The sequence below is a fragment of the Amphibalanus amphitrite genome, unplaced genomic scaffold (genome assembly GCF_019059575.1).
Source record: "Amphibalanus amphitrite isolate SeventyFive unplaced genomic scaffold, NRLGWU_Aamphi_draft 000439F_arrow, whole genome shotgun sequence".
Lineage (NCBI taxonomy): Eukaryota > Metazoa > Arthropoda > Thecostraca > Balanomorpha > Balanidae > Amphibalanus > Amphibalanus amphitrite.
The window spans coordinates 466,794-492,816 of NW_024881933.1; the positions used below are offsets into that span (position 1 = coordinate 466,794).

General features: G+C 47.1%; 1 protein-coding gene across 4 annotated transcripts; it reads right to left on the minus strand.

Annotated features, from left to right (window-relative positions):
- Positions 1-1,831: 1,831 nt before the first annotated feature.
- Positions 1,832-26,023, minus strand: LOC122391485. 4 transcript variants are annotated; one of them, XM_043385436.1, is made up of 3 exons: positions 22,541-26,023; positions 22,351-22,422; positions 22,061-22,091 (listed from the first exon to the last, which is right to left on the minus strand). In XM_043385436.1, exon 1 carries the CDS (start codon positions 25,835-25,837, stop codon positions 23,333-23,335), a length of 2,505 nt encoding a protein of 834 aa, XP_043241371.1. In that variant the 5' UTR covers positions 25,838-26,023; the 3' UTR covers positions 22,061-22,091; positions 22,351-22,422; positions 22,541-23,332. The 4 variants fall into 4 exon arrangements, with proteins under 4 accessions (XP_043241369.1, XP_043241371.1, XP_043241368.1 ...); XM_043385434.1 differs by lacking the exon at positions 22,061-22,091 and adding an exon at positions 1,832-1,956 and having other exon boundaries at positions 22,351-26,023; XM_043385433.1 differs by having other exon boundaries at positions 22,061-22,422.

A 26,023-nucleotide genomic window follows, 5' to 3' on the forward strand; every position in this document is an offset into this window, starting at 1 on the left:
CTAAAGATTGTGACTCATGTTAGATAATTGAACGGATTAGTTGGGATGAGGGGTGAACGAGAACATTTATGAAGAGAAGTTCTCCTTTTGATTGATAGGACGCTGATGCATATTTGGATGGCGACTAAATCGTCGAAAAAGCGTCAATAAATTACAATCAATGGAGAATTGGAGATCAGATTCGGTCTCAGGTCCCTATACCATGTCGACTGATGGCCCGGTGAGGCTGGCTGCAGAGGCTGTCCAGCTGGCTCACTGGGCAAAATGGCAGATTCTCTACAGTTGACACTTGACAGCACCCATGTCAAATAACGCCAAGCAGCCCAGCCCTGGGATATTCCGCGGGCTGGCGACTGGCACTTGCTTACCACCGGACATCCGTCTTCACCGCTGTGGCTCATGACTCATTGGATGACTGGACCGCAAACCGCATTGGCACCTTAGGTACTAACATGCGCGCACCTTTCGCCTGTGTAATGTCTGCGGATATGGCACAATTTTAATCATGCACCTATGTAATTAGTCAATTACATATGTATTCGTAGTTCAGTAGAAAATCACAGAAAACATGTTCAGAGCTACGGAATAAGGGTGTTAGGAACTTATGTTTGAGGCTGTCAAAATTGAGCGAAATCATCTAGCAAGGCTCGGTTAAAAATAAAATATCATAAAGGCTTTCAAAACGCGCAAGTAAAAAGTGAATCCGATAAGATCACCTTAGGTAATGTGACCCATTTTCAGGGTTGAAGCAAACTCTTCTTAAATTTATGCTTAAATCACAGGAGTTATCTTCCTCCTCTTTCTATCTTTTTTTTCTATTTATTTCTCGACGTTTCTTTCCTTCTTCAAGACGCTCAATGGCCAGCTATAACTTGTTGCTCCTCTGTGTGTGCAGAACCACTCCAAAGATTCGTCCAGGCATGTGATAAGCGGTCCACGGAAAGCGGCTGCAATTGTGAGTCCAAACTACCAAACCGAACCCACCTATGCTTCACGCCCCAGCGCTCAAGTCGTCATGAAGGCTCATTGTTCCCATCGGGATTAGCGGCACGAATTATCGACACTTCAATGGTTCCCACGCCGAGGTGGTTAGTCTGACCGCTGTCAGCAACTTTCTGCCCGTGGTATGCGGAGGGGACTGCGATTGAATTCCCGTGCCTTGTATCCTTACATCCAACTATATACCCACTTATACTGAATGGATGCATCCGTACCTGATTGTGTCATTTGTGCCACTTCCCGCCTTTGGCAGAATGGTGTGTGGATTACCCCAAAGCCTGCCGGTATATAGGATGGACTCTCTTTGTGGCGGGCGTACCGTGATTGGTGGTTCACGCCCGGGTGGTGGTGGTCTGGCAGGGCCTTCCGCGTGTCCTTCACGGTCGCTGAACGATGACGGTGAGCCATGGTCTGCTGGTCGTCACGTTCAGGGGCACCTAACGGGAGGAAGCGACGGGTCATTACCGGTCACGGGATCAGGCTCGTTTGCATAGGTACCAATTCATCGGTATAGGTTCGAATTGCAGCGGGCCAAGTTGATTATGTGTAAATAGTTCGTAAAATATCGGCCCAGGATCGAATTGCAGCCTGTCAAGTTGATTATGTGTAAATAGTTCCTAAAATACGATGCTTTTGCATTACGGTATTGCAACTTCATTGCAGCTTTCCGCTTTGGTAGTGTCGTTGATATTTACTGTGGTGGATACCCTTTTGTGAATATTGTTATGTATTTTCGACAACAGTTGATCAGGTGTGAAGGGTATTCCGCTAATACCGTTTTTGTGCCCACCGGATTCCGTCTGCGGCTTCCTTTATCCAATCTTCTGCTCCAGCGGACGGCTGGCCGTCTCTGGGCCCCCTTTCTCAGGAAGTGCCGCTGCGTAGTACTCGAACCATATCTCTCACCCCGGGGCGCTGCGCAGCATCCGTGGGAAAGTCCGCAGCGCAGCAGCGACCCTGCGGAATCCGCAGTTCCGCAGTCATCCGCGCGTGACCCTCACGCATTCAGCCGCACGCACAGGTGAGCAGACTAGCGTAGCGTGACGCACTGGGACGTCAAAATAGGGCCAAAATAGGACCAAAATAGCGTGACGCATTGGGACGTCAGGATGACGGAGTTCACGACTTTTCGGCAAAGTAGGTAATTGACACTGTACGCATGGAGAGGCAGGCGAAATGACTGTATACAATTGCATGCGCAAGTGCTCAAATGTTAAACTGTGCAATGTGCATGGCATTGATTGAGGAATATTTCGCGCCTATGCATATGTAAAGATGGATCTGGAGAAGTATCCCTCGCCGTAGGTGCCCAATTTCCAATTGTGACAGAGGTGGCATGATAGCATATCAGTGGAACGTTTCCAAATAAACAACTTTACATATAATTTCTTGAAAACAGTCAGTCGATCCCATTCTCAAGGGTAGCCTTATTCCTTGTTTGGTTCGGTCGCTTTGCGGTAATTGCCTAAGCTCACGCACAGAGTGCTGGAAAACACGGCAACTACGCAGCGCCATTTTATGATTAAAACTCCCTTTGAAGTTCACATTTTGTGGTGCTGTGGTGAAGCCGCCGAACAATCAACACTGCAAAACTTAAAACGTTCCGAGGCTAGCCATAAATGAGTGGCATACAAACATTGGAGCAATTAACGATGCCCTCTGGCCCAACCCACCAACAATTAACCTCTAACCTTGGATTGCTATTTGCTTCCATAATTAAGCTCCAAATATGACGGTCATTGACTTTCCAAACTAAAGGCTGTGCGATGATAGGCATATGCTCGTGCTGGACAGTGGACACCAAGTGACATGGCGCCTATCTCCATGCATGGCATATTATTGTCTTTTCCTCCTTTTCAAAAAATGAATAAGGTCAAAATTATACTGTACATACTACTGTTATCTGTGTATTGATTTATATATCGTTTTTAAAATATATCACCAACATGTTCTCATCAGTGAAATAATCGAGAGACAAATGCATTTTCTTCATCTTCTGCATCATTTTTTTTTTTAAATCTGGTAGTCACTAGCAGATACGTAATGCTCTAATACAAACATGACTACAAACATGACTTATATACATAGTTCTGTTCAGTATAAGGCAGATATAAGTGTACCATTAGCCCAGCCTCATCACACAGGCCCATTCTGTGTGTTTACGCTGTTGGAGTGCAGCATTGCGTGACCAGTGTTTGCGTGTCTGCACCCAAACAGGCGGGCATATTACACACAATGCATGCAGCCACTCATACTATCGTTTACTCGGCGGCCGAACAGGGTACACCGGGTATTGCGTGCACAAGAGGAGCGCTCCCACCGGGATATTGCCTATGCTAATCGACATCAGATCGACTTGCTGACTCAGTACTATTGCATCTTCTCTGTTTTGTCCCGGTTCAGAAGCACGGTCCGGTCTTGAGCTGTTTTGAAATACAGGATGCGTCAGAAGTGTCGAATTTTCCACATTGTTAGGTGAGTCATAGTTCCTGTGGTCTTGTGCAATGAGCATAATGAAAAACAGTTGGTGGTTGGGTGTGAATGTTTGGGCTTCAACATTCACTAGGTATATTGTGTAGCTTACCATTGGAGCCATTCATTAGTGTAGCCATTCAATGCAATTAACCCGCGCCCCGTTGGGCTCTGCCGAGCAACGCGCCCGGTTGGGGGGGGGGGGGGCATTTTGCCCCCCCCCCTATGATCTCGAGATCCACGCAACCTAGCGACAAGCGGCAAACGGTGTTGGATAGCCCTATCAAGGAACTACCTTGTGACCCAATTTTATTGACCTAGGTCAAACCGATGACGTCACAGGTCAGGTCAAATGTCCAATTTTCACCGTTTACAGGCATTTCAAGAAATGCGTTGTAAAATCGAGTAAAATGCATTTCATTGGAAATCATCTATGGGGGAATGTTCTTCAAACACATATTTTGCTATTTGAGGTCACTGATACCAGGTCAGGTCACAGAGGTCAGGTCACAGGGGGGTCACAATATGAAAGTGTCGTGTGATACATGTTTTATGGTCCATTTTACATGACAAATGCGATTATGTGGATCAGGCAGCCTTTGGGGCCAGCTTAGGTCACGTTTTGGTCAAGTTCAGGTCAAGGTCAGGTCAAATTAGGTCAAATTTCAAAGTTAATATTTTTGCATAAAATGGGTATCGAATCGATGCAGCTTGTCACGGGGAGTTCAATGGTGGTCTTTGTTTTGCCGTACGTGGTCTAGAATTGCTAAAAATTGAGTTCAAAAATTTGACGTCATCATTTTTGAACAGTTTTTTCGCTATAACTTGGCCAAAAAACGAGATATAGATCTGAAATTTGGTATGTATATAGAAGAGCGCAGGGACTATCACATATATTCCGGTTTTTTTTCGAAATTCGGAAATTTTTTGGATTTTTTTTTAGTTTTTCTTAAAAAAATCAATTTTTTGATTTTTTTTGTCAAAACCCAAAATTTTGAAAATCCGAGATAGCAGTTTTGTAGCGCCGCTTTTTGTCTACTAGACCATATAAAGAACTGTGAAATTGCTTGATAACTGTAGATTTGGTGAGCGTTTCAAGATTGCATGTTTTTTGCTCATTTTTGCTCGAACATGACCTCAGTTTGACCTCAATAACTCCTGACCTAAGGTGACCTAAGACTTGAAATTTGGTGTGAAGGTGTCAAATTGATGCCCGGGAAGGTACTAAAAAATTTGGCGGCGCTGCACGCCGCCGTTTTCTTGCTATTCAGGAAAAACCACGGGGGGGGGGGCAAAATGCCCCCCCAACGGGGCGAGGGTTAAGGTTTTGGAAGATGTTAAGTAAAACTGTTTTGAAAAGCAGCCTCATGGGTAATCGTGATTCCGTGGTCGGTAGGTTCTCGTGTACACGAGTAATTGGTAACTTAATTCGATACTTGAAATGCCAATTTAGCATCGAGGTACCACCAACGAATTTCTGAGGCCTCAGAAGACTGATAAACGAAAAGAAAATAAGCTGGCCTCTCCCAAAGAAAGGAGTGTCTTACTCTGCAGCATCCTCGCTCGATATGGGACAGGTGGTACCCCGGCCTCAACCACACAATTCGTAGTTATCTTCTTAAATTGTATAAATACTCTTTGCACTTTATTGCTTTCCTTCTATCAGGAATGAAGTAATACCAGTTACCCTTATCAGAATCGTTCTCCCATCCCAGGCTGTCTCAGGGGCGGATCCAAGGAATTTCCAAGGGGAGGGTCATGAATCGAAGTGGTGCCTCTACATATACACAAAATTAGAAATTCAACGGATTTCAGCCAGTTAGTTTTGGTGGTGCCCTATTGTCAGTTTTTCCATTTTTTTAAATTTTTGGGCACCAGGCCTGTGGGTGGTGCCCCGGTTCTCAAAAAGGGGGGGGGTGCATGACCCATGTGACTCCCCCCTTGGATCTGCCATTGGTGGTGTTCTTGCTAGGCCACTGCGGTGCCCCTGGGCCCTGGCAGGCCCCAGCCTGTGGTGCCCGGGCGAGCCTGTGGTGCATGCCCTGCTAAGCTGCAGGTGTCCCTGACAGGTTTGTGGTGCCCCTGGAAAGACTGCGGTGCCTTTGGACCCTGACAAGACTGAGGTGCCCCTGACAAGCCTGAAGTGCTCACAGCAGGCCCGTGGTGCCCCTACTAGGCATGTGGTGCCCCTGCTAGGCCTCTGGTGCCCCTGATAGGCGGGTGGTGCCCCTGGCAGGCCTGTGGTCCCCTGAGCCTCAAGGGAGGGGCCATGACCCATGTGACCCCTCCCCCTTGGATCCACCACTGGGCTGCCTCCTTTCTTCCCTATAGCCCGGTCTCGGTTACAGGCATCGAGGGCATTGCAGAGGTGCCGATCGCCAGCGCCACCTAGTCACCGGTTGCTGTTGTACTAGCGCTACCTGTTGTAAGATACTGTAACTTCTACGATCGTTAGATGAGAGCTTGCCCTGAAGAAGGACTGGGCTGAATTATATGATATATATTACAGTCGTGCGTTTGGGAAGATAAGACTGTGAATTGTTTGCACAATCTCTGAAAAGTGCTAAATTCCATGCCTTTGCACACTTACTTTATTTTCATATGCGGGAGTATAACTCTGCGTAGTCGACGAGCAATATTGGGTCACGTCCTTCTCCTCGTCGTTGATCCCTGCGCGATGTCAAAGGAAATGTGACACGGCAGTTTGAGATTTGAGAATGAGAGTGGATAGGACTTGCAAACGTTTGTGAAACGTATTAGATAAGACTACCTCGTCCTTTGTTATTGTTTTGTGTGATAGGCGTTTCCTCTTTCCATGAACTGCCTTGATATTCTGACACTTGCAACGGTTGAAGTCGTCATTCATCAGACAGATGAACGTCTCGTACAGTTTCACGCGTTTTCATACTTTTCAAATCTTCATTTCATGAACTTTTTATACGTTTCATACAGCTCAGTGCTGTTGAGCTATTGTATTGCTGAGGTATTCAACTATTTAGGTTGTTCTATGTAGTTATGTACAAGCAAGTACCTACTGTAATGTCAGTGCATTACCGTAATTGTGCTAACATCGAAACACCAAGTTCTCATAACGTCATTGTACGGCATCCAAGATAAAGCCAGCCTTTCAGATGTTAACACTTTCTTCGTTCTGGTTAACTTTTCAGTTAATTTCATTGTATAATTTATTTTAATTTCAACTAATTGATTTCAGTGTAACTGCTTGTCACGTTAGGCATATACATGACACTCATTTTATCAGCAGGGATGCGGAGCCGTGGAAATTTCAGACGGCTCCGGCTCCGACTCCGGCTCCGGAGGAAAAAAATCGGCTCCGGCTCCGGCTCCGGCTCCAATAGGTACTCAGTACATCCCCTATGCAATTAAATACGGGTGGAAGAAAAAATACGATGAGATTGGTGCACGTTGCTTCTGTATTTGCATAACAAGGCTATTTTCATTCGAACTAGGTCAGTAATTGTTTTCCTCTTCCAAAAAAGGAGCCGGAATCGCCTCCTTTTTTGACGGCTCCAGCTCCGGCTCCGGCTCCGGGGTATATTGTTTCACGGTTCCGGCTCCGGCTCCGGCTCCGGGTAAAATATGCCGGCTCCGGCGGCTCTGGCTCCACTCCGGCTCTGGCTCCGCATCCCTGATTTTATGTCAGTGGTTAGACATAGTGAACGATTATTTACACAATGCCTATATGACTTCAATCGCGTTTCAGTGATTGACTTTAGCCTTCTCCCGGCCAGGGGGAGGGTTGATGCAACCTCCCTATGTTTCGCTTCGATTTGCGCTGCCCAGGCTCCCTTGTAAGTCACATGCACGGAGAAAATTTAAAACACTGCTAACGGTGTAAGTGGTTAAACTGCATACCCACGGGTGTTTTTGAAAGGTGTCAGATAACACTTATATGAGCGTCAAGATACACCATTGTACTATCCCTAAGGGTGTCCAGTTTCTGTACTGTGGTGTCATACGCCCCAGACAAGGGTGCGTTTCGACTCCCCTCAGACACCCTATTTACACTTATAATGGTGTCACCAAGATAACACCCGTAGGGATACTGGGGGGGGGGGGAATAATCGCTTGGGTGTGTGTTAAACTGCATACCCACGGGTGTAATTTAAAGGTGTCACAACGCTTATAACGGTGTCACCAAGTTGACACCCATAGAGATACTGGGGGGGGGGGGAATAATCGCCTGGGTGTGTGTTAAACTGCATACCCACGGGTGTAATTTAAAGGTGTCACAGCGCTGCTTACACTTATAACGGTGTCACCAAGTTGACACCCACAGGGAGCCCACAGGCTCCATATACTCCATGACACCCTGTGGGTGTCATGGAGTATATGGGCGGCTCCAGTGGCGCAGTTGGTACACGGAGAAAATTTAAAACAACGCAAATTCAAATTCAAAATTCAAAACAAGTCGCATGGAAACATGGTTTCATTAGGATGCATGTGGTGGGATTCAATCGGATCTCAGATCCTGATTTTGGTTTGTTATAAGATGCAATGAGATCATAGATTCAGAGATTCAGGATACATTTTCTACGTGGGATACAATGGGATTATAGATCCAAGCTTGTCGTTTGCTTTAAGATCCACTGAGATCATGGATCAATCACTCGGATCCATGCACATGTCTACTACATATCAGCCCCCCTCCTCCCTCTTAAGTCCGTATCAGTTCAGTGTTCACCGAGGTCGCCGTAGGACGCTAGCTCTCTCTAGCCCTATTCACACACTTATTTATTTATTTATTTATTTATTTATTTATTTATTTATTTATTTAGCAGATCTTTGTGGATTCCAATATACAATTGGCTGGTTATTCCACAGCGTCATACAATGCAGGGCTGCCGTCAAATTACATGAAAACACAGTGCATATTATACAGTACAATACAGTCACTACTAACTTCGTCATACAACACTGGATCAAAGACATTCTAAAAAGACATTCTACTGTTTGCTGAGATAATAACTCTTGACTCGTTTCTTAAAAGTACAGACGCTGCCGCAGTTGCGCATCCCTTTGTCAAGATCGTTCCATGCAGTCAGTGAGCGGACGGGCGTCGCCATGCGCGTTCTTTCCAGTCGGGCGCGCGGCACATGGAGAAGATCGGCGGCGGTCGCCCTAGTGCTACGCTCTGACACGTCGGCTCGCATCGAGACTAGGCTTTTTAGGTGGACTGGCGCGTTTGCTTCATGTAGCATGGCGTGCACCAGAATACAGTCCCTGTAGTCAATCGTGCGCTCGAATGACAGCCAGCCGAGCTCACGTTTCGCCTGTGAGATATGGTCAAATTTACGCTTTCGGGTTACAACTCGAGCGGCGTGGTTGATCACTTTTTCCATGCGCAGACGTTCGCGTTTGGTAGGCGGTGCCCAGGCCGGTAAACAATATGTCACATGCGGGAAGACCAGTGAGCGCACGAGATGAAGTACAGTTGTTTTGGGAAGTGTGTCTCTGATCTTACTAATGGTGATCAAGCCACCGTAGCATCGCTGCACTACTCTGCTCGTCTGCTGATGCATGTTGAGCTCTCTGTCAAATAACCGAAGGTTTGTTGTCAATAGTTAAAACACTATTCTTTAGAATTGTGTTTTTCTATTGAAAAACAAATCTGAGTTCCCTGACAATTTGGCAAAAGCTGCCTGAGATCAGTACAACTTGATGCTCTTGAAAACGGCTGGTCCAAATATTCTGATTTTTTCAGGATTTCTAGTGGGCCAGGTGATTTACGTTCTGGTATGGGTCTCCCCTCCGCGGACCATCTGGTGCACGTGCCACGTGACTTTAAAAATTCCCGTGTTAAGCCAATGGGGAAAATGAAAAAATGCGTTCCACGGCAGATTGCTCGAAAACGATCCAAACGACCCCCCATTTTCTTACATGCAGATCAACCACCATTCGGTGCACTACCCATGGGTATGTCGCAAAGTGGCCGGAAAAGTCCAGAACCACGTGCCACGTGCCGTTGAAAATGACCCTGCACACCGGAAATTGGGACTTTTGGTCATTTCGGCGCACCCATGATGCATACTATGGCGTGGGTGACCAAACAATGGGCGTCATCCGGTCGGCAACTGTTTAAGGTGTCGTCCAGTGGGCCAAAGTGGTAGTTTCAAACTTTTGGGATCCACCACTCTGGGGATTCTTTTTGACAATATACTTACGTTTCTTGGCGCAATGTTCATTCCACCCAGCCGGTCGTCAATGCGTTAGATGACCCAAATGACGATTGACCTGAAGGAAGTTGGGGGCGAGGAACACGCACGTGCCATCCGTTTTTTACTCGGGCGCTTTCATCTAGGAGATTTTTGCAGATACGTCAATGCGTTAGATGACCCAAATGACGATTGACCTGAAGGAAGTTGGGGGCGAGGAACACGCACGTGCCATCCGTTTTTTAATCGGGCGCTTTCATCTAGGAGATTTTTGCAGATATCTTTTTGATTTGTGAAAATGACCAGCCTAGCGGTATGCCAGCCGCTGATAAATTATTATCTTGCTGCGGCCGGGCGCTTATTTGCGGTGTTTGCGTTTGGCGGCTGGCGGGCGACTTTTAGTCGTTTTCGGTTAGCAGTTAGCGTCGGTGCGGTGCGGGCGGTTTTATTTTTTTCGGCGTTTCGGCGTTTTTTTCTGTGTGGTTTGCGGCGGTCGGGTGATTTTTTGCCGTTTGCGTTGGCTTTTCGGGCGTGCGTTTTACACGTTTTGCGGTGTTTACGTTTTGCGGCGGGCGGGCGTTTTGTGTCTTTTGCGGTGTTTGTCTTTGGCGGCGGGCGGGCGGGCGGGCGGGCGATGCGGGCGGTTTTCTTCTTTTTTTGCGTCGTTTGCGGTGTTAAATTTGTTTGCGGTTGGCGGGCGGTTTTATTGTTTTGCGGCGTTTTTGCGTTTTTTATTTGCGGTTTGCGGCGGGCGGGCGTTTGTTTATTTTTTGCGACGTTTGCGTTGGCGTTTCGGGCGTGCGTTTTGCGCGTTTTGCGGTGTTTGCGTTTTCCGGCGGGCGGGCGTTTTTCACAATTCAAAGTCCAAACCTTCGGGCCACAGCGCTCCTCGAAAAGCGCTGCCCTCGAGTATTACACCGAGGATTTTGACGCTTTGAGCAGGTGTGAGCTGTACGCCTTCAAAGTCGATAGAGAAGTCAGCGGTCTTTTTTAGAGCCGCTGTTGTTCCGAATAGAATGAGTTCCGTTTTGTTGGGGTTGATTTTGAGCCCGTTGGAGCAGAACCAAGCAGAGAGTGCAGCCAGGTCGGTTTCCGTTCTGAGACGCAGCTCAGTGAGACCTGACAGAGTCGGCGGAGCGCTATGTACTATCTGCGAGTCGTCGGCGTAAGAAATGAATGCTGCGTGCTGGGACAGGTGACACGGTAGATCGTTTGTATAGAGACTGAACATGATTGCTCCGATCGTGCTACCCTGGACCACACCGAACGGTACTGGGAGGCTGAGGCCGCCGTCTATAGCCTGCGTGCGGTTGCTGAAGTAGTCAGCGAACCAGTGCGTCGAAATGCCATACCACTGGAGCTTTGTGAGCAGTGCCTCGCGGTTAACACAGTCAAAGGCCTTGGAGAGGTCGCATGATGACAGGCACGTCACCATGCCCTCGTCACTGTTCGCTGTGATTCGGCTGACGAGCTCGACAGTGGCGCTCTCGGTAGAATGGCGAGGCCTATACGCGTGTTGGGATGGTGACAAAACATGGTTCTCAGTCAGATAGGTCAGACTTCGCAGTTCATAATCGCCTGTCGTGCCTACCCCCCCCCCCCCCTCCCTCGCCACACACACCTTTTACAGCTCTGTTCACTTCAGCGCGGCCCGAAGCTTGATCTCTGAGCCCTTCTATCTCTTTGCCCTTTGCTTCAGCTCTTTGAAAACGGAGCGCACTTGAGTGGGTACATGGCAACTGAGCTCCACTTCGAAGACCGTTTGCTCCATGAAAATGTTTATGTTCTTGGCTTTTGGAGGCATATTCTGGAGAAACACGAAAGGACGACACTTAGAAATAGAAACACGTACAGACTACAGAAACAAGTACAGGATGACTCCGCGGCGGGCTTGAGGTGTTTGAACATGAACACCACTCCCCCTCCTGCGGTATTTCGCAGATCTTAAAAAAACGGCGGCGCCCTGCCCACTTTTGTCCAAGATTTTTGCACATGTTAAAATTCATACCCAGGTCGCTCAAGGTCAGGTCACCAGGCCACATCAAGTGACCTCATCCCAGAAAATTAAGAGTTTGTTCGCCAATGCTACACTATCTGAGTGATCACTTTCAAATTTTAGGCGATTGATAAGATTAACAGCATGAATAAATACGTATCTCTGAAGCTTGATATCTGTAACCTGTTAGGTCAAGAATGCAAACATTATGCATAAGTCAACGGGAACAAATTGAAATGTGTTCTTTTGGACGAAAGTCATACTTAACGCCCCCAAACATTGAATAACAGAGAAACATTACACACTGAATGGGAAAATTGCACCCGTGACTCTATTTATACCCAAGACGTGCTATCAGGTCATGACATGTATCCACTATCCACTATTCAGTTTTTTTTTTTACAGTAACTTTTTATAGAGCTAGAGCGATGAAAACACATAAGATGTGTTCAGCTCGACAATACTAATCGACTAATTTGTAACATGACCTTTCTGGTCGGGTCATCACCATAACCCTTGGTCAGATTTTCAAAATCACATTTGACGGTCATATTATTTTTTAATTAGACGCGTCTCAAATCGAGGAACACGATGCCGGAACATTAAATGTCGTGTCGGTTTTGAATCAAATGAATTGCTGCAGAAAACAATTTCTGTAAAACCGTTTATTTCATGGGTTTTCTCCTCTGTAGGGCAATTAGTTGATCTTAGATCAAATCTGAGGACGCATTTCACACCCACAAAAAGAAAACGTTGAAAGAGCTACTGGGTGTACTTTTCGGCGGCGCTGTAGCTCTATTCGTTCACAAGTTATTCGCCGATTCGTCAACAAGTGGCGTAAGAGGCAAAATTTGTCCTTCGATGAACTTTGGTGACCTGACCTTTGACCTAATCTAAGGCTCCCTTAATATCAGCTTCGGGTTACGTTGTTTTTAACGCCCTTTGGAATTTAAGCTCATCCTTCAGGCGTCCATTAAGGGTGTACTTCAACACTGTTAAGACACCCTAGGAACACTCGTAACGGTGTAAAATTGATAACAAACACTGACATTGCAGGGAATGACGCTCACATGTGTGATAAACTGAACACCCACTTTCATCATTGGTGTTATTCAACCTTGTTATTACCAACAATTCATTTAAACTACCAGTGATACATTTGTACCTGACACCCTGTACCCAATGGGGGAATCAATAAGTTGTATGCATACCTATATGATACAGCGTTATGAAATTACACACAGAATGTAGGTTGCAGGGAACAAATGCCACCACATTGCATCGCAAATCAGTCTAGCAGCACGGATACGCGGAGCATAATAGAAATAAGCAGAATCCAACCCCCTCCCCCTCTCCAGTGAGGTTACGAATTCGGATAAATACCCAAGCAGGGTGCGTGTTAAATTGCACACCAACACAAGAGAAAAAAATCTGAGGATATATTTTTCAGATATTAAAGAACCCCTATCGGGAGTATGCCGCCACCCCCCCCCCCCCCCCAGCGGCCAGTACCATGTCTTTCGGAATCCGCAGCAGTGCCATTGCTAGCCAAGAATAGCTCACCTTTGCTAAAACTGGAGCTCTTCGAGTACCAAGACACCACTCACGATCACTTCTAACTCACTTGCACACACTTATACTCCCAACACACCGTAATCCCACCAGCGCCTCCGCCCGCAGTCGCGCACGTTTCAAACTAGTATGGCGGCCGGCCGCATGGAAGCCAACGGTTGAACATGGGCTACTAGGGCTGCATTATGTTCCCAATATTTTCCCGACGCGTTTTCTTTGAAGTATTGTATATGAATTTATTTATTTATTATCGTGGATTTGTTTATTTGATGTAGTTGAAGCAAATCCATTAGAATATAAATGCAAACTCTGTACACCATACAGCACAGCAGCGCCATCTACCCAACTGCACCCATAGGAAATTTCAAGGGTGTCTGACACTGCAAAGACAGGCTGACGAAGAAAGACGAACGTCTTTCGAAAGCTCCCGTAACTAATAAACGAAGCTGGTAATTTGAATATTTTTATGCTAGAATGTCTCTGTCCCAGCTAAACAATAACATTTATAACTACATGAAGTACCAAGAGAATACGAACGGTGTTAGTCATCCCCGAAATGCACTGCCACTATAAAAAATGGGTACATCCCAAGTCACCAAGTGTGCTTTTCAAGTGTCGTGTGACACCTTAAACAGTGTTTAAGGGATGACATGGCACACTCAGTACACCTAACGGGTGTTATGTTTTCTCTGTAACACCAAAAAAGGTGTTGGATGGGAGTTGAGACACCTCGATTACACCCCAAGTGTGTTATTTCAAGTGTCATGTGACACCTTAAACGGTGTTCAAGCAATGTCATTACACCAATAACGGTGTTCAACGGGGTAATGACACTGCTATGAGTGTTGAATGGGAGTTACGACACCTCGATTACATCCCAGGTGTGCTCTTTCAAGTGTCGTGTGACACCTTAAACGGTGTTTAAGTGATGACATGACACTTTCAATACACCCAGAGGGTGTTTTGTTTTCTCTTTGACACCAAAAGGAGTGTTGAATGGGAGCTACGACACTTCGAGTACATCCCAAGTGTGCTTTTCAAGTGTCGTGTGACACCTTAACCCGCGCCCTGCTGGGGGGGGGTGTTTGAACACCCCCCTTGTGGTTTTTCGCGAATATCTCAAAAACGGCGGCGCGGAGCGCCGCCGTTTTTGGTACACCTTATCATACATCAATTCTACACATGTTGTGAAAATTTCAGACCAAGGTCATTCAAGGTCAGGTCACCAGGTCACTTGAAGTGACCTCACCTCATAAAAAGTTTCAATGTCTGTCATAGCTACACCGAGTGACCGATCGCTTTGAAACTTTCAGCGATTGCTACGAGCAATAGCATGTACAAAATGTTTATCTCAGAATTTTGATATCGATGACCTAAGGTCAGGTCAATTTTGCGACCTCCCCATTATAAGTCAATGGGAGAAAATTGAAATGCGTCTCTTTTGGACGAAAGACATTATAAACACTCCCAAACACTGAATTACAAGTGGTTTAGACACACTGAACATGAAAATGGTGTCCGTGACCCCTATTTATGCCCTGAGGTCATCTTAGGTCACGAATGGTATCTAACAGTTTTTCGCAAATAACTTTTGATAGAGGCATGCTAGAGTGATGAAAACGCCTTAGATGTGTTCAGCTCGACGATACGGATCGACTGATATGCAACATGACCCTTTCCGGTCAGGTCATGACCTTGACCTGAGGTCAAATTTTCAAGCTGACCTTTCAAGGTCAAATTATAGTTCATTCGATGCGGCTTGACGAGAGGAACACGATGCCGGTAAAAGTAAGCTCGTACAAGGCTTGGGTCAAAAGTTATTGCAGAAAAACTGTTTCCGAAAAAATCGGCTATTTTTGCAGTTTTTGCCCCCCTGCAGGCAAAACCGTTGACGTTAGGTCAAATCTGAGAGAATTACTCAGAAAGGGCGTTAATAGGGCTATCGAATGCGCTTTTCCGCGGCGCTGTAGCTCTATTGGTTCCAGAGTTATGCGTTGGCTTCTTGGAAATTTTCGACATTCGACCTGGAAATCGGCGAAATTTTGCCTTCAATGACCTCTGGTGACCTGACCTTTGACCTGACCAAAAAATTGACCGAAGTGATTTCCTCATTATTTTTGACGCTCTTTCGAACGCCGCCTTCCGCGTATCGCTACGTGGCCCAGGAGCCGAGTTAGAAGGGGGGGTGTTCAAACACCCCCCCCAGCAGGGCGTGGAAATCCAGGACCCCCAGCCGGGCGCGGGTTAAACGGTGTTTAAGGGATGACATGGCACCCTCAGTACACCTAACGGGTGTTATGTTTTCTCTGTAACACCAAAAAAGGTGTTAGATGGGAGTTGAGACACCTCGATTACACCCCAAGTGTGTTATTTCAAGTGTCATGTGACACCTTAACCCATTAATGCCGCTTGGGTCATATATGACCCAAACGCAACATCTTAACATTTTTTCTAAATGGAGGCAAGTGGCACTTTGAGGAACTTGTGCGTGTGTTTAGTTGGATTTGTGGGTTCAACGACGAGCGTCGGAGCCGCATAAAACTCGTGTGAGCTCGTCCACTGAAGTTTCTGGAGCCAAAGACGACGGGACTGCACAGCCGCCGGTCACTGGCAATGGCGCGCCGTCCCAAAAAGTAATATTATGTTATGTTTGCACTTTACTATCTATTGAATGATCGTCCACCTGGCATCTAAATTTGTCTGAAAAAGACATGGTGTATATTTTTGCCCTTCTTGTCGCCATCGGATAACTTTTTTTCCTCGATAAATGTCCTTGGGTCATAAATGACCCAGCCGGCAATAGTGTTGTCAATTTTCTCGTATGTTGAATACAAGGGAAGCAATTGATGATTATACGATTATTTATTTCTGGGGGTTGTGATCAGATCACAGTGGCGGATCCAAAGGAGGGGGGGGGGGGTCATATGGGTCACTCATGACCTCCCCTGGCACCCGGGGGCACCACCGACCTATCAGGGGCACCACAGGCCTAGTGTTGCGATGTTGGGATATCATGAGCGGACCGGTTGTCCGGGGCAGTGACGCGGGGCGGGCCGGCGACTCGGCCGGCCGAGGGGCACCACGGGCCTGTCAGGGGTACCACAGGCTTGTTAGGGGCACCACAGGCCTGCAGGAGCACCATCAGCCTAGCAAGAGCACCACAGGTCTGTCAGGGGGCACCACAGACCTGCCAGGGGCACCAGCCAGAGGCCTGCCAGGGGCACCATCGACCTCACAGGGGCACCACCAGCCTCGCACGTGCACCTTGGGCTTGTAAAGGGCTCCACGGGCCTGTCGGGAGCACTTCAGGCTTGTCAGGGGCACCACAGTCCAGCCAGGACCCAGGGGCACCAGCGGCCTAGCAGGAGCACCACAGGCCCGCCAGGGGCACCACAGGCCTGCCAGGGGCACCACAAACCTAGCAATGGCACCACAGACCTGTCAGGGGCTCAACAAGCCTGTCAGGGGCACCTCAGGCTTGTCAGGGCCCAGGGGCACCACAGTCCTTCCAGGGACACCACAGGCCCGTCAGGCCTATGATGTCCCCTCTGGAGCACCAGAGGCCTAACAGGGGCACCACAGGCCTGCCAGCGGCACCAACGGCCTCGTCAATGAGACGTTGCAAAGCATTGCAATGCAGTGCCTCTTAATATTGTTTGGCTGAAACCGCTATACAGTATACACAATAAGGTATCTAGCTAAATCGGTGTTCGTGATAACTCCTTATTTGTGACTATGCCAATGCCGGTTGGGTCATTTATGACCCATACTTATAACTTGAGAACCGATGGAACAATTTTTTTAAGCTTGCACAGTTTTCTTACTGGGGCCCGTGTGGCTAACATTTGTTAAGGGCAACTAAATAATCAAAAAATAAAAATTCCGGCATTAATGGGTTAAACCGTGTTCAAGCAATGCCATTACACCAATAACGGTGTTGAACGGGGTAATGACACTGCTATTAGTGTCATGATACACCATTAACCCGCGCGGGGCTGGGGGGGTAAATTTTACCCCCCCTCGCGAATTTTTGCGATATCTCAAAAACGGCGGCGCGCAGCGCCGCCAAACTTTCAGTACCTTTTCTTACATCAATTTGACACGTTCCCTGAAAATTTGAGCGAAATCCGTCGGAAATTTTTGAGAAATTGTCGTTTTAGTGACGTCATGTTCGCCATTTTCGCCTCAAAAACGGCAAAAGTTCAAACGCCGCTAACATCTTCATTTTTAAAGGAATCAAGACGTAACAAAAAAGGTTATACGTAATTTTACTTTGTCTATCAAATGGCTATCTCGGTTTTTTGAAAATTTTGGATTTTGGCCTAAATTTTTTCAAAAAACTGACTTTTTTGGGAAAATCATTATAAAATCCAAAATTTTAAGTCTATCGAAAAAAACCGGAATATATGTCAGAGAAGTGGTCTATGTGCACCTACATACCAAATTTTAGAAGAATCGGTTCAAAAATGTGGGAGTTATTCAAAATTTTATGACGTCACGACATACAAAATTTTTGAAAAATGACTTTTTTGGAAGTTCTAGACCTTGTACGGAAACAAAAATAGCACCATTCGATTCGCCGTGAAAAACTGCATCAGATAGACACCTTTTTAGGCCTTAACAACCAACTTCAAAATTTGACCTCACTTGACCTGACCTTGACCTGACCTCGACCTGAAATTCATCCAGAGGTGGTCCATATCACTTATTGAGTGTGCCTATTGAATTCTATGAGTAAAATGACCCATAAAACATGTGTCGCACATGCCCTTTTCTATATTTTGTTTTTTGGTGACCTGACCTGACCTGACCTGACCTTGACCTTGACCTCTGAATGATATTGTATGCAACGAATATTGTCTTGGTAGCCTAAGAACACGTTTTGGGCGATCAGTCTCAGTCCATGACTCCATTCTTCGGCAACTACGGTGCAAGGCCGATACTGTAGAAACTTGCAATTTGTACCCTTGACCTGACCTTGACCTTGACCTCAAACTTTAAATTAAGTACATGTTTTTAGTAGTTCGTGACGAGAGATTTCGATTGGCGTTTGAATTTTCCAAATCGGACCATTAGTTTGGGAGATAACAGGGGGGGTAAAATTTACCCCCCCCCTAGCCCCGCGCGTTCGGCTGGAGACCCCAGCCCCGCGCGGGTTAATGGTGCTTAACACCCATAATACACTAATAAAACACCCGACCAGTGTTTTATATTTTTTCAGTGTGCTCTCACTGTGTGGGATGAACTATGAAACACTATTGAGAGTTGCTGGGGGGCATGTGTCACGAGACCTGATTAGCGCTCCCAGACGAGGGGATGGTATTGCCGACTCACTGCGCTGGGTACTGGCCCAGAACAATGGCGACACCTGGGCCATGATCCATATGCTCGTCTTACCCCAACGAGTATCATCGTAGCACTCCTGTTAAAGTTCGCGGGATTACTGGTTTGCGCTGAACAGGCTGCATGGGACAGCTGTTTGTACTTTGTGTCACCTGAATATGATGTGTATTGTGTAACTGTGTTAGACACCTTGTGTTGTATCATGCCAATATGCTTTGTCCCTATATGATGGGATGCTAAATAAAATTGATTGATTGATTGATTGATAGCGTAAAAACAATGATCAAATTTGGTTTACCCTCTGGGGCATCCTTTTGGCACATTCATTGAATATTTTGAGTCCCAGTCATCTTAGGTCAGGTCACCAGCTAGTCGATACAAGGTCAGGGTAAAATTGGTCTACCTAAGCGGCAACAATATCTTAGTTTTTCGTAAATAGCGTTAGCTTAGCACCGTGGCTCGTAGCGTTACCGAAATCCAGACACTGCTCGCGTCATTCCTTTGACACGTGTCCTGGGAAATGTGGGTCCCAGTCAGGGTTGTATACCAATCAAGTCGATTGAATTGATTGATTTGTTTCAACGCGTATTTTGAGTTGATTGGATTGAGTCGATTGACTTTTCGAGATGACTGGTTGACTGACTCGTTTGACTTTAGCGACTGGTTGACTGATTTGATTCCCAAAAATTAGAGTGACTCGTATGATTGAGTCGATTGAATGGAAAGTTCAAATAAGTTTTAGTTGACGAAAAATAATGACACCAATTGATGACATCAAAGATCACAAAACTACACTGAAAACTGCTTGTCATCACAAGTGCAATATGGGGTAGATGGCCAAATAAAGAACAGGGCCTAAACATAAACAGCTAACTTTGACTTTCAACTGCAATAACTGCTCCAATCCTGGTGATAGAACCTGGCGATGCACCTACCTACCTTTCCGCACTCAACAGGAAACGTTTTTTTTTTTTAATCCAGATGATAAAGTGCAAGGCCCTTTATACTAATAAAGTGTGATTAATTAATAATTCACATCTCCACATTCCACATCTCCTCAGAAACAACCCACTAAACTCTATAAATATCTGAAACCCCTACAAAAATAACTGAAACAAAAGCGCTGTTTTCGTCTCGCTAATTACGTTTACGTGCCTAATTAATAGCTCTGTATTCTGTATTCTGTATTCTGTATTTGCATTAACCGACTACAGGCCTTGCAGCCCATTTACAGTGGCAGTCAATTTAAACTAGGTAACACAACACAACACATGCACACAACGATAACAACACATTACATGTACGTTCCCGGAGAACGAGCAAACTCACGGATGTCCGATAAAACGGAGCACGATGATGCCAACATGTCAGCGTTGGGTGTATGTTGCAAGAAGCGGTTACATAGCACAGGAATACGGACAGTGAACCCTGACTTCACAGTGTTCACGCGACCGAAAGGTACGTGGAACAACCCTGTCTGTCGAGAGCGTCTGTTGGGGACTGCTAGTCCGAAGATTGCCATCAGGTAAGGGCAGTCAATCCTATTGCGATACACATTGACTAGAAATGAAAGATCGGTCTGTACAAAGCGGGACTTAATCGAGCACAAACCAAAGCGGTTCAGGAGACACACGTAATCAAGACTGGAGCCGTCTCCGTCGGAGTTTGATGCCAGCCACATCAAAAAACGATGCTGCATTCGCTCGAGCCGCACAAGATGGGTCTTTGCTGCACCGCTCCAGACAACGCTGCCGTACTCAGCAATTGAGCGGACGTGAGCTTTGTAGGCGGCAAGCAGCGCAGTTCGATTGAATTTGACCCGCCGGGGACATCGAGGCAACTGTACACTGCGCATTATTAGGCCTAACATCTTGTTACATTTCCGTATGGTGGCATCAACATGCTGCGAAAACGTAAGCCTAGCGTCCAAAAGGATGCCTAAATCGCGCACCTCCTGACAACGATTAAGCACATGACCATTAACTCTGTATGTCGACTGAATGGGAGTTGTCCTAAGGGTGAAAGTGATCGTTTGACATTTAACCGGATTGAGTTTTAGTTTCCATGTTTTACACCAGTCGTGAAGCTTGTCTAAGTCCGCCTGAAGTAAAGCAACATCATCATCGGACCCCACTCGGTGAAACAGCTTGACATCATCTGCATATAACAGGCAGCCAGTCTCCATACACTTCGGGATGTCAGCAACAAAGCACGCGAACAACAAAGGTCCCAAAATGCTGCCTTCGGGCACGCCTGACTGCACAGCAGTCCACGCCGAATGCTTGCCGTTCAATACAACGCGCTGCATGCGATCGCTGAGATAGGATGTAAGCCAGGAGTGAGCAGCTAATTTGCTGCATTGTTTAATTTGCAGCAGAACGTTTGTTGATCATTTTCTCCTGAGAGCCTAAGCATAACATTTTAATATATTTCATTTTCCTTAAAATCTTTTACCGAATATTATTAGGAGGTTTTATTTCAAATAAAATAATAATGAAAACGAATTTGGTGTTGTACAACCGATTTATTTTATGATGATCTACCATACTACATGATAATCAATGACGTCATCTTACCAAAATATCAGAAGACGTAGAACATGGAGGAAGGAGTACTGGAGTGGCAACTTCACGCTTTTTTGCGACAGACACCTTCCAGCTAGTACCGTTCATAGCTTCTTATCGAAAGCAGAACTACACCATTCAGCCAATCAGCGTTGCCAACCGTCCGTAATTCAACCAATGAGCGCGCTCGTAACCAGCTGACGAATAAAATGAACAGACTACATCGAGCAATATTTAATTTTTTAAGTTTATAAGTTTATATTTATAAGTTTATTATTATAAGTATAATAATAATATAAATAATATAAAATATTTATAAGTTTTAATGTCAATTTCAACGAGCCGGCGCCTGCCCGTTCTTCCCGTCCTCGTCTCCAGCTGTAGATGTACCGCCCTTCGCGCACCGGATTTGAGATTAATCTGTGAAAGTCGCTAGAACTTGAATGTAACCATTGTCTTCTCCGTTTAATTTCCTGCTCATTGATGTACAAAAATCACACGTAGCGCCCAAAATAATCTTCCTACGCCCTTTTCTCTAAACCGCTGCACGCCATAGCCCGCCATTATAAGCCGACCGCCGCGACCCGCCGATACTAGCTGGGGCGTTTCGACCCGCTCCCGCTAGGTGGCCCGTGTCTGTCGCTAACGGCCCATGCTAAAGGCATGGAGTTGCCACTCCAGTATTCTCTCCTCCATGCGTAGAATAAGGATTTATAAAAGCTTAGCATACTTATTGGCAAAACGTTTTCATTATGTTCCTACTTCCTTTGTCCTTAACTTATCCTGTGGTTCCAGAGTCCCTGTCCTCTCCATTTCCTTGAAATATATTTTTAATCCTCATCCCTATCCCCCAGTCCTAACAGTTTCAAATTGTATTGCAATAAAATGTTTTGAATTCCTCACTGTAACCGCGGTACCCGCTCCCATACAAACGGCGCTCAGCCGTAACTGGCCTGTATTTGGTCGTTTCTGTAGAAACAAACAGTACGAAAATTAATGCAACGAAAACAGCAAAACATGCACATAACGCGGGCGACAACAAAAGCAAATAACACAATAAAACTAACGAGACAAATTACGTCACCGTGCGCCAATCCCCTCACATAATCCGAACAGCGCGGCAATTCTCCCGATAATTAACATCTAACTTCAGCTTGCAAATCCGATAGTAAATGGGTTCAGCAATAACATTTCAATGTGCCAGGGACCAATATCATTCGTTACATACCGACAGGTAACGCCTCCTGCGGGACATTCCACGCGGCTCGCTCCTGACACGACGGTCACCATCGAATCATACCTAGAACAGGTCAATAAGTTTTCTCAGGTATCTGCGCCAATAACACTGAACTGAATATCACATATTTCATGCCGACGTAAATAAAAGAACAATATCAATTTCAGGTCTCTCAACTCACCATCAGTTGCGACGGAGCACAGCACACAACGTCACACGCTTATCGCCTCTCGACCAGCAATGGCGCCGCGACCCAGTCGCCGGTCACTGCGACACGCCCCGCGCACGAACACATGACGTGGCAGCTCGAAAGTAAATCGCACAACATCGGGATACTTATAACAGTGTTGGAAATATTGTTGAATAAATAAGCATCCGAAACAATCAACTTTAAGCAATTGCAATTACAGATACATATAAAAACGCTTATGCTATATTGTGTCGGACGGCACTACTTCTCAGGTCACTCGCGGTTAATCATTAGCGGCATCTATCGGCAGTGGTCACATTTACAGGCTCGGGTAGCCGGCCAAGTTGGCGTCGAGCCAGAAAGGCGCACGGTGAACTACGGACAAATCATATTGGAACAAAAGATAAGGGAACGGAAGGAAAAAAGGAAACGATAGAGCGCGGCGACCACACCCCCTCCCTTGAACCCTCCTGGTTCAAAGATCTTAGCCAAAGCCGCGCTCAAGGCAGCCGTCTGCTTGATGTGTGGTATACAACAACCAACATGGTTTCTTGCTCATCTTCGCGACGCTTCAGATAAGATACCAATCTTACTAACAAACATATTCTTCCGAAAATCGCACTTGTGACACACTCTTCAATCAGATATTCGCAGTTTCGCGTCTTGCAGGTCTTCCTTCGTACTCAACGCCAAAACCCGCGCTGCTGCTGCTGCTGCTGCTCCTGCTGCTCCTGCTGCTGCTGCTGCTGCTGCTGCTGGCGCCGGCAGAAGCTCATCCACCGGTCATCGCCTGCCGGCACCACGCACACACTCACCGGGCGACCCCCAGCGCCCACTCTTCCGGACCCGGGCGACCCAAGTGGGCCCACGGTCTGCACCCGCGCAAACCCACTGAGCTCCCGACGTCCCACAGGCAACACTGCCTCCAAACGGACTGAAAGCGTCCCGACTCTGGGCTCCACGGCTCCAACTTTGGCTCGGTGGTCTCACTTTAGACACAACGGTCCTTCCAACCCACTGGCCCCTCCTTTGGACCTCACATCCCTCGTCTGATAGCAAACTGTCCTCCCTTGGTCCATACACGACCCAACCAAGTGCCGTCCGAACAGCAAACGGACATCCTTCCTCAGCCGAACGAACTTCCAAGGGAACCAAGGCCTGAGGACAGTTGGCTCCAATCAGCAATCCGATGTCGACATCCACACGTTCTGCAACAACCTCCTGCAGATGCGGCCATCGTCGCAGGTCTTCGATTCTTGCAATGTCGCTGTGATCCACCGGTACCTTGTCCAAGGTGTACAGGCGCGGCATGGGGATCACATTGCTGCCCCTGGTGTCAGAGATCTTCAATCCTTTGACCATCTTGGAGGTGATCTTCTGATTCACTGCTGTGGCAGTCGTCATGGTGAGATCCTCCACTTTTCCATCCATGCTGAGGCTCTTCAGAAGTTCTGGTGTGCAGAATGAAGCAGACGAACCCATGTCGAGGAATGCGTACGTCACAGCAGATTTTGAACAGTCTTCATTCCAAACCTGCACAGGTAAGATGGCCATCATGGCTGACGAGCTGCCTGCTGTGCCTGTCGAGATCTCCAGCCTCCCACTCTTCACTAGAGTGGATTGCTGGCTCCCGCTGTCAGTACGTGTTGCAGTCCCAGGGGTTTCGTCTTTGTGCATTGCGGTCGGATGAAGTCGCTTGCAAGATTCACAGGTCAGCTTCCTGAAGCAAGTTCTGAACTGATGTCCTTTACGTAAGCAGCCAAAGCACAGCTTATTCTCCAGCACAAATTTCCGCCTCTCCTCGAACTGCAGCTTGCTCAGCTCCAGACAGACGTCGGTGAAGTGTCTTCCTTGGCAGTACAAGCACGTCACGGTACGGCTTCCTTCAGTCACAGTGGTAGCAGACACGGTAAACGTGGCCTTCTTTGTTCTCTCATCCTTCTGTTTTCCGAAGGTTCGGTCTGTCAAAACCTGAACCTCATGATCAACGAATGATACGATGTCGTTGAAAACCACTTTTCTTCCCTCAGTTTCTTTGATCTGATGCGCACGTCTGCGCCATGCATCCTGAAGATGGACAGGAAGCTTCTCAACCACTCTTCTCATCGTTCGGGGATGATCAGTTTCTCTTTCACCAGGTGGGATCTCTTGCATTACATTCAGGCACGACGTCAGAGTAAGTGAGAAGCGATCCAACGCGTCTACATCTCCCGGCTTCACCTGGGGCCAGTCCACCAGCATGTCCACGAACGCCGACGAAATGGACTCCGGATCACCGTAGCGTCTCTCCAACAGTCGTCGCGCCTCCAGGTAACCAGCTTCGTCGGACATATACAGACATCCTCTGATGATTTCCCTCGGCTTTCCGCTGCAGTATTGTTCCAGGTAGAGCAGCTTCTCGGCATCGTTGTCCGTCTTGCTGCCAATTCTGCTTTCGAAGGCACGCAAGAAAGACCTATACTTGGTTATGTCACCCGTGAACACTGGTATATCAGGCGTGGGAAGACCAGTCCTTTGCAACTGCGAAAGGAGTATCTGCGTGGCATCCTGCTGACTCCTGCTCTTGCTGCCATTAGCTTCGTGGGGAACTTGGACAGGAGCTGGCTGGAACCTCGTACTCTCATCGGCCATCGGTTCTTCCGGGACGACTGGAATAGGACCGGGCCTCGAGAGAGGCAGAGTCCCCCTCAACGCAGACACTTCTTGGATTTCAGATGCTGCTGCTCTCTCCGGCTCCACGCGTTGGTCTCTGGTGGGCGGCTGTTCTACCAGTTGGGCCACTCCAGGATTCAGGGCAATTTCACTCTCCAGCAAAACCTGTTCTCTTGCTTCAGACTCGGCAAGTTCAGCTTGAAGCTGTAGCTCGTCCTGGCGCATTTTCATTTCCATGGCTTCCATCTCGAGCTTCTGCTTTTTCTTCAGAAAGGAAGCCCGCGCGATCAGTCCAGCCTTCTTAGCAGATTCTGCAGCACGCAAAGAGGAAACAGAAGCTCGTGAGGCGGAACTGTCCATGGATGCCTGCGAACCGGCTCTCACGAGTGGTCCAGGGGCTGGAGAAGAGTCGTCCTCACGACGAGAAGAGTCTCCAGCATTGGCATCCTCCGGGTGTCCATTCTTCTTTGCATTATCTCTTCGTAGAGCGACAAACGATGCCACATCCACACCTTCATCGTCCAGTAACTCCTTCAAACGGATCATGAGTACCGATTTCGAACCTCTTGTGTCTGCTCCCCGCTGTCTCAGTTCAGACTTCAGCTGCGAGACCTTGAATTCTTCCAGCGGATTCATGACGAAAGGCTAACAGTAGCAAACACGGGTACAATTACAGCTTCGGGTAACAACAACCTCGTGCGTGTCGCTCCAACTGCAACTTCGTCGGCGCGGCTCCAACTTCCAACTTCGTCGGCGCGGCTCCAACTGCGACTTCGTCGGCGCGGCTCCAACTTCCAACTTCGTCGGCGCGGCTCCGACTGC

What these genes read in the sequence shown, in the direction of transcription:
- LOC122391485 (XM_043385434.1), bottom strand. Translation starts at nt 25,837, where the DNA reads ATGAATCCGCTGGAAGAATTCAAGGTCTCGCAGCTGAAGTCTGAACTG.